This window comes from Notothenia rossii, assembly GCF_949606895.1.
Source record: "Notothenia rossii genome assembly, chromosome: 3".
NCBI lineage: Eukaryota > Metazoa > Chordata > Actinopteri > Perciformes > Nototheniidae > Notothenia > Notothenia rossii.
The window spans coordinates 87,527,196-87,537,195 of record NC_136901.1 but is presented as its reverse complement, the minus strand read 5'-3'; the positions used below and the strand labels follow the sequence as shown (position 1 = coordinate 87,537,195).

Here is a 10,000-nt window from a genome sequence, read left to right as displayed (position 1 = left end):
ACATCATAAAGTGGCCAAAATCTGATCAGCTCATTTTCAGACAGGATTTTATAGAAATGGATCAGGACAAAAAGAAAGAGAAGATTTTGTCCTGAAACTTTCAGAATCTCTTTCCACAGAGGGGACACATGTTGATGTAGAAGAGACATGCAGAAGAGGGGACACATGTTGATGTAAAAGAGACATGAAGAAGAGGGGACACATGTTGATGTAGAAGAGACATGAAGAAGAAGATTTTGCATAATAGGTGACCTTTAAAGGAATATAACAGGAAGTTGAATCATAATAAAACTGTCGCTGGGGCACCAGTAAGCAAATCTTACGCAGGGGGAAATGATCCAATGTCCAGGCAAGAACGTTGTTTGGTGTGTTTATTTGGGATTATCCAATATTATACCGAACAATGGTTAAACCTGTTATATTTCCTGTTGTGCAGCCTGGTAAAAAAAAAACATATGCTGGTGCGCCAATCCCACCACAGCCTGTGTCCAATATATACATAATCACAAGGTGACAAAATCAGCCGGTGCCGATAATAGCTTTCAAAATAAAGCATACAGAGTTACTGTGAATTAGTAAATAAGTTAATTTTTGAATAACAATTAATTTAATATAAACGAAAACTGCAAGATAATACATATTTAACATTAAATAACATAAATCCATCCAACAGTTACTTTACATGTTCTACTTTACATCACTTCCTAAAGTATAACGAGCTGCCGTCCGCTGATTTGGATTTAGATGAAAGAAGGAATCAGTGTTTGTTGGTCGGGTGTGATTTTGATAAAAAAGAATTATGGAAGGGTTTTTTCGTCTCTGTTTTTGGTAATTGTTCAAGGACTCTGTCGAGCTATTATGCTCCCAATATTTACTCCTGCTCGCTTGCCTCATTCAGAGCATCTGTCCTTGGGCCTCTCACAAACCATCCAGCTATTTCTAAAAATGTGAAAAATAAATGTAATCTGGAGAGGGGTGTGTTTACACCAGAGACAAAAGAACTTGGCAGGTCAGAGAGACTTGCCAATTAGGAATGGAGAGACAGAGAGACAGAGAGACAGAGAGGGAGAGAGACAGAGAGAAAAAAAAAAAAAAAAAATTCGCCCCTTTAGCTGAATTCAGGGCCCTTACGCTTCTCCCATATTCCGTTGCTGTGACAACCAGCGAGAGAGAGGAGAGAGACGGCGAGAAGAGGGGGGTAGAAAAAAAATATCAGCTGATTAGTTGGCATGGCAACCGCAAAGATGTAATCCCACCAGACACACTCTAATCAATGCCCCCAGCGCAGATGGTCTCCTGAGGATCAGCAAGAAAGAGGCTAGCGGCCATATTGCACCCCCAACAACCCCCCCCCCCCCCCCATACACTCCTCCTCACCCTCTTTCCCCACAACCTTCCCCTCCTGATCACGTGCTACAGTGCTAACTCCAACACACACACACACACACACACACACACACACACACACACACACACACACACACACACACACACACACACACACACACACACACACACACACACACACACACACACACACACACACACACACACACACACACACACACACACACACACACACACACACACACACACACACACACACACACACACATAAACACACACTAATATATATAAATAGAGGCTACAAAAAACCCTGAGCTCCCGACTGAAATGTGGATCCAGTGTAACGTTCTCACTCTTTGTGCAGAGCAGAGATTATAAAAAAGTAAACATAAAGACAGTTTTGTTCCATATTCTGACGACTAATTTTAAGCTGAGTGTTTAAAATGTTTGAAGAATTAAAGCTGCAACAATTAGTGGACTTACCGTATCCATACGTCGATAAACAAGTAACTATATTGAACATTGCGTATTAGTTAAAGTTATTAAGCTGCAAACAAAACAACAGAAAATGCCGTTTTTAGCCTCGCAATAATCGAGAATTTCAGCTTTTCTCTGTTTTTATAAGACTGAAATAAATATATTTTGGACTGAAGAGACATTTAAAGAAATCCCCTTGAACCTAACCAACGTAGATACATATTTTTCACTACTCTCCGACACTTGATTTATCGTCACTAGTTACAGCTTTTTAAAGAACAACAGCAACTTTTGATAGACGTAATTACACATGTAGTTTGCACACGACTATTGTCACTACACCGTCCCTCCTCCTTGAATATATACATTTCAGTCAGACAACTCACGTGCTTCTTTAACATGTGTTTTAGAAGCAGCATATAGTTGAGTTTGGCGACTAGGCTCGGGCCTCATCACTCCATAGATATACATAGCACGATTAGTGATGATCAAATAACTAACCCCCCCGAGCATACAGGTGGAAGCTGGGGTGGTGGGGCAGCGAGCAGCAGCGATGTAGAAGTAGCTGCAGCGATAACAGCAGCAAGCAAAGCATGGAGAGATATCTGGCAGGTTAAATAGAGCGGAATATTAAGGAGACTCTGTTGGGTCGGTTGTAGAGTGGCAAGGGGCGTTATGTATGAATGCAGCATAAGTGCTCGAGTTGACTGCCTGAACTAGCTCACAGGCTTAGCCCCATGTATGTTTGTGATTACCATGGGAAACAAATCTAGCAATAACATACTGTATTCAACACTGTACAGTCAAGTAAAATGGCTTGAATAACGTATTATTACTACATCATCTACTTTTAAAGATCGTATTTATATAACACTTTGTGTACTTTAATACAGTGATTCTCAAATGGGGGTACGCGGACCCCTAGGGGTACGTTGGGGTACTGCAGGGGGTACGTGAGATTGAAAAAAAAGGAAAAAAAGTTAATTAAAAAAATACCATGCATGATTACAAAAATAATCTTAGTACAATAAGTTAAATAGAAAACACAATTTTATATAAAATATTCCTAGAACAGTCAAGGGGGTCCTCATATACACATGTCAAATGTGTGCATTGTATTTGATAGTTTTGCTTAATATATCATTTTGTTCATTGGCTTGTTAAACAGATATTACTTCAGTTGAAAAACTTGTAATGCATGCATGAAGGAGTTAATACCTCACACACTGAGGGAACATCACTATATTGGAATTATTTGTGTAGGCTTTTTCGATCAAAAATGTTCTGGGTCGGTCAGGGGGTACTTGGCTGAGAAAATGTTTCAAAGGGGGTACATTACTGAAAAAAGTTTGAGAAGCACTGCTCTAATACATTATATTAATAGATTGTATTAGTTGTGCTCATATCTTTATTCACATCATGGCTACAACAGTTGCACAGCTGGATTCACATGATTTACTTATATTGTATTGTAATGTGAATATTTGAAAGTATTCTTCCTTGCTGTGTTTGATTCATTTCTTGTTTTTTCCATGTTCTGGTGGAGAGAGTCTTGACTTTACTTCAAGTGTTTTCCCTTCTTCTGAAACTAGTTGTATTGCATGTTGGAAATCAACACTTCACCGAGTGTTTTTTTTGGTGCAAACACATCTGGCATCTGCATGGTCGGATAATGTGGTTTGTCTAAGCTAGATAAGTGTGGATTAGACTCAAACAATGTTTGAAAAATAATCCTTGGTGTTTAATGGAGGCTGAAAATAGTCTTTATGTTATTTTGTTCATATTTTAGTCTCAGTCCAACAGCAGTTTGTCCACCAGCTGATCAGAGAGAAAGGCAGGATGCGAAATGACGTCATGAAACCACAACACAACTTTAAAAACGTATGTTCTCCAGACATCTAAGTGTGATTTGTTGATTCAAGACAAATATGAACATTAAGATTAAGAAAGAAAAGCAAAAACAATTGGATATACTAAGTCATTATTTTAAGATACTATGTCATTATTTTTAAAACTACATCTTTTGTTAAGGTACTACGTCACTACTTGGGTATACTAAGTCATTATTAACAAAAATACCTCATTATATCAAAAACTACCTCATTATTTAGAGATCCCAAGTCAATGTTTTGAGATACTATGTGATAACTTGGAGATACTAAGTCATTATTCTGATATACTTAGTCATTATATTAAGATACTGTACTATGTCATAATCTTTAAAAATACATCATTTTTTTAAGGTACTAAGTCATTACTTGTCAAAAAGTCAAAATACCTCATTATTTCAAAAACTACCTCATTACTTTGAGATCCTAACTCAATATTTCAGTCATTGTTTTGAGATACTATGTGATAACTTGGAGATACTACCTCATTATTCTGATATACTTAGTCATTATTTTAAGATACTATGTAATTATTTTAAAAACTGCATCATCATTTTGAGATACTAAGTCATTGTTTTGGAATACTAATGAGATACTAAGTCATTGTTTTGGAATACTAATGAGATACTAAGTCATTGTTTTGGTATACTAATGAGATACTAAGTTGTATAATGACTAACATGAACTTTCTTTCATCAGAAGGCTAAGTGCTTATCCTTTTTCTTTTAGTAAAATGAAGAAAACTTACAGTATGTTTGTTTAACAATCATATATGCATAGTTTTGAAGTTTTGAGTCCAACATAATAAACACTTAAGCCCCGGGTTCTTCAGCCCATAGTGAATTATAAAAAGGAATATAATAATTAATCCACTTGTACTCAAATTGCTGTTGAAAGGTGTGAAAAAAAAAAACTCTGACTTTGGTGTTTTTCTTTCCTTCCTTTGAAATGAAAGGCATCGTGGTCATTATGGGAGTGGATGGGTTTAATGCCCTTTGGGCTGCCAACACTTATTAAAAGACCAACTAGTTAGAAATGTATGAAGAAATAAGTGCTTCTTTAAACCCTGAAAGTGTACTTTTTGAAGATGTATGATTTTTAGCCACCGGCATTGAAGTAAGTTGAATTGTGTTTGCTAGTCAGCCAATGTCTGCAGATGCTTTCAGGTGCTGTAGCCTACAGAGAAACAAAGCTGCACTATTGATTTATTTTTCTATAGTGCCAACTGTGTCTTAAGTATTGCCTCCACTATTGCTCTTATTTCTCTCTGCATGCTTTCTGCTTCTCTGTAACCGGTTAATAAATGGGAAAACCAGCTGAAACTAAACCAGAATAAAAATCACTTTAATTGCCAAGTGCATGAAATGTGCAGGAATTTGTCAAAGTGGCACTGGTGCAGAGTAACCACAAATGCAACCGAAGCAGCCTGTATCCAGACTTAAATCACATAAAGCTATTTATTTCTGCATAAAGAGAGAGAATTTTTTTTTTTTTTTTTAGCTTAATAGTGTTCCCTTATGAAAACTAAAAAGAGGAAAATCCGCCTGATTTAAAAAAGTGGTCCATTAAACGGTAAAGCCCCTCACAGAGAGTCCCCATTGATTTAAGAGCAGGGTCATAAATCTTCCACACAACGGGGCTGAGATCAGGGGATCTCCTTCTCAAACGAGCAGCGAAAGAATAACAGCGTCCTGCTGCGGAGACACTGTTCAATACTGTACCAAACATGACAATCTATTAACAAGAGAGGAGCTGAAGGTCATTAAATCGATTATTATGAGCGCTCATAACCGCTTCTGCTGAATATGAATAGGATCGAAGTTGACTAAATATGCTCAATTATAGCGACTGACAGGCTTTACGTGTCTGCACCTCAACAGCACCTTCAGTATCACTGACTGGAAGATTATAGCACATTTATGGTAAATAGGCAAATAACCAGAGTGTGTTACCGTCGATATGTTGAGTTCAGAGCTTATGAGATTAGTCGAATAATCAATTAGTCACCATAAATGTAATCAGACGCCATTTTGCTAACTATTACTTGTTTTTTTAAGGACCAATCAATGGTTTCAGCTCCTCACATGTGAATATTTGTGTGAGTGTCTTAGATTTCTATGATAGTTATCTAAATATCGTCTGATTTCGGACAAAACAAGCAATTTGGGAACCGTTGTTTTTTATATACTTTCTGACATTTTACAGACTAAAGGATTGATACATTAATCAATAATGAAAATAACCTCTTAGTTGCAGCCTCTGTTGAGTTCGAGCAAACTTATCAAGAGGAGTGTTGATGCTGTTATCGAACACTTTCCCTCCACAGGGCAATCAATGCAAAACAGTGCTGCTAAATCAGGAGCTCAAATGAACTTTTAAATGAAGCAAATCCTTTTTTTAGGATAAATACGGTGTCATTGGATACAGCAGGATATATTTTATGCTATTGAGCTTGTCATTATGGTGCATACAGTAACCTTCAGCATCACTAGTTTGTTAGATTGATTGGGTATTAAGACCTCTCTATGTCTCTCAATGTTTCTTCTTAAAATAAACAGTAGTGCACTAATCAAAAGCACATCCGTCAGAAATATGCAAATCAAATCAAATATAAAAGTGATGAACTCCTGTCTGTACAGATGAATAAGAAACAGCAGCTACTTCATGCTTATAGACCTTCATAAGGAACAAAACAAACAATACAAGAAGACCAATTCAGTTATTATTCTAAATTCAATCACAAAACAAGACAAATGCATGGCATTGTAGTTAAAATGAAATCAAACCATGAGATGATAACAAAAATAGGGAGAAGGCAACACAAAATAATTGAATAATGAAAGGAAAAGAGAGACCGTTACTCAGTCAAGGACTCCTCTCTTAACATGATCATAACAATACAGCCTGGTGACAGTGGGTATAAAACAACATGAAGCTTTGTTCTACTTAAAGTTACAGGGGGTCGGAAATTAATTTTGCAGTTTTTAAAAGGAATGTCAGCAGCTTGTCGAGCCTTTACTCTGATTCTATTTACATTCAGTAATGCTGTAAAGGTAATATCAATCAAACTATAATAACCTACACTGTAATGTTAAGGTACGGTATTTATTCAGTTGCTTCTATGATGTGTAAGTAGCTAGCGATTAGGGTTTGACTAGTATTTTAAAAGGAGACTAAGAAGAAGAAGATTAAATTATCAGTTACATTTTCCTTCTGCTGTTATTTTAAGAACTACATCAAATACAATACACAGGCCAGTTATACACACATGCACAGACATACATCATTAATAAGGACATTAACATAAAGAGCTGCGATTTGACCATACATGTGATTTATATTCCTCGATTCATACATGCAAGAAATATTTAGGAAACTACAATCCAGAGACCAGTAAAGCACACTACTGATAACACATCCACTGGTCAATTTCTCCACTCTGGGAATTACATTCACTTGAGCTGAGATCACCGTGTCACCAACTCTCCTTTTGCTCTTTGCTCGCCTCCCAGCGTGAAGAAACCCCCAACTGGGCACCAGGTAACAAGGGCCGTGCCCTCAGAGCTAACACACACCGGCCGGGGAGAGCAAAGCCTGCTGGGTAGTGAATGGAAGTGCTGGGAGGTTGGCGGCTTCTGGCCCAAATTGGCACCCTGTGTCACCTTGTCAACACCTCGCCGCCCTGAGAGAAACGCACACATTGTACACCAGCGCCCGGGTAGCAGCAGCTAATCTCAGCGCCACGCTAACTCTGTTAATTCCGCCCATTCGTTAGCCGGCAGCACACAGGTGAGCCCAGGAGGGAGCTGTGATGAGACTGTGCTGAGCTCCTTGAACGCATTGCTTTTTAACCATTACATTGACTGGTAAAGCCTATATTTGATGTATAAAATAATGCTTATACTCAAATAAAGCGTGAAAGGTTTAACTCATGAGACTGTGCTGAGCTCCTTTGAATTCACAGCTTCAACTGTTTCACATCATAGACTCTATGCATTACACGAATGCACACAATGTAGAATAATATGTTTTCTTTTTTTTTTATTACTGCCGATTTTTATTCCATATTTTATTCCATTCTATTTCTACGTAAATACTGCTTTAATTTACTATTTGTTTAATGAATATTTTTCTAGTTCTCTATATGTGTTTTACATTTTTGTTTTACTGTTATGTATGCACCATGACATCAAGTCACCCTACCTGGTAATAAACCTGTTTCTGATTCTGATTACAATGACTGGTAAAACAGCTTATACTAAAATAAAGCTGTCATTACATTTTGGTGGAGTGAAATGTACACCATTAGCTTCCAAAATGTGTTGGAACATAGACTAGCACAAGATGAAAATACTCAGTTAAAGTACAAGTACGTCTAAATAGTACTTAATTGAATTAAAACATCCTTTATTAGATTCTACCACTGAATATACGTTCAACTGCATTGATTAGTTGACAGACGTTAACCTCATTGCCAACTATTGTTGAAATCAAAGAGGTGTTTTTTTAAGCTAAACACGCAAAGAAATGCTGTTTCCAGCCTCTCAAGGATTAAGACTCTCAGCCTTTTTAGGTTTTAGATCAAATTAAACTGAATATATGTGTTCATGTTCTTATATAAACACATACACTGAACAAAAATATAAACGCAACACTTTTGTTTTTGCTCCCATTTTTCATGAGATGAACTCAAAGATCTAAAACATTAGGGTTAGGGTTAGGGTTAGGGTTAGGGTAATGTTGTGAATCGAGTGGCCCATGGTGGTGGTGGGGTTATGGTATGGGCAGGCGTATGTTATGGACGATGAACACAGGCCACTCGATTCACAACATTACCCTAACCCTAACCCTAACCCTCACACCAGATACTGACTGCTTTTCGGACCCCCCTAGACCCCCCCAATAAAGCAAAAAATACATGTTTCAGAGTGGCCTTTTATTGTGGCCAGCCTAAGGCACACCTGTGCAATAATCATGCTGTCTAATCAGCATCTTGATATGCCACACCTGTGAGGTGGGATGGATTATCTCGGCAAAGGAGAAGTGCTCACTATCACAGATTTTTCAGAGATTTGTGAACAATATTTTGAGAGAAATTGTTATTTTGTGTATGTAGAAAATGTTTTAGATCTTTGAGTTCATCTCATGAAAAATGGGAGCAAAAACAAAAGTGTTGTGTTTATATTTGTGTTCAGTGTAGTAGTGCTCAAACTAAAGAGTTCGGTATGTTAATGAATGGTTTCTAATCAAAACTATTAATGATGATTTGTAATTTGTAAAAATCTTTTTTTCATTTCATTACAGTAAAAATGTTTTGTCATATCTTAGAACTGCTAAGAAACCTGTTTTGTGCGTAAGAATAGAATCGTGTGAATGTCATTATACATAAAACACAAGACAACAAATACACGCAGCATACATACTAAAAAGGATCATTCTTGTTCAGATTGGTTAAATGACAGATTGATGGTTGTCATTGTTTAATGCTTTATGGAAACATGGGTTCTCCAAATGCGTAGAGCAAGACAAGGAAAGATGTTGAGAAATCTACATGAAGGAGTATGCTGTTGTAAAACTAACCACAGATGTTAACTACTTTAGGTTGGGGTAAGACCAAATGTTTGCACACCTCACATCTTACTAATAACGCCTCATTGCACAGAAGCATGCATTACATGTTTTTAAAGCAAGGATAGATGCTATCCAATCGGAAACTGTTGGTATCTGTAAATGCTACTAGCTATACAAACTGTAGTCAATGTAAATATGCCATATGATGTCCTCTTTGTTTTTCTGTCATGTTTGTATTCATGTTGGAACCTACTTGCAGCAGGGTCACCATTGAAAAAGAGCTCAATGATCTCAATGGGTTTACACCTGAATAAATAAAGGTTTTGAATTGAATTGAATTGAAGCAGAATTATCAATTATGTTTAAGTAATAGTCCTCCTTCAAAATTATGTTTTAAGTAATATTTCTCCTTCATTTTATCCCAAAAAAACCTGAAAAAAGATATGAATCAATTATTATATGTTATATTAACCTATTATTAAGTATGCTGGATGTGTTGTGCTTATAGCCTAAGGATCACATTAGCAATGAATCTTTATTGTTTTATCCTTGACCTGTATGTTGTGTTTGACTAGATGGCCTTCTTCTAGTTCATGACAAATAAACTAAAGTACACGATCGTCTATATAACGGTGTGTTTTTTAAGCCTCCCAGATCCCAGCAATTAACTCCGTGACTACAGTGCTGTTATTCCTGACAGCCACGATGTCTAAAAA

At 36.9% G+C, this 10,000-nt stretch overlaps 1 protein-coding gene across 1 annotated transcript in view; it reads right to left on the bottom strand.

Moving 5' to 3' along the window:
• The window catches only part of ldb2a (LIM domain binding 2a), an 80,507-nt gene that overhangs the window by 28,785 nt on the left and 41,722 nt on the right, over window positions 1-10,000 (bottom strand). Inside the window, exon 3 of the mRNA XM_079673400.1 lies at window positions 2,326-2,389. Within this exon, the coding sequence (XP_079529526.1) occupies window positions 2,326-2,389 (64 nt within the window). The remainder of the gene's footprint in view (window positions 1-2,325; window positions 2,390-10,000) is intronic.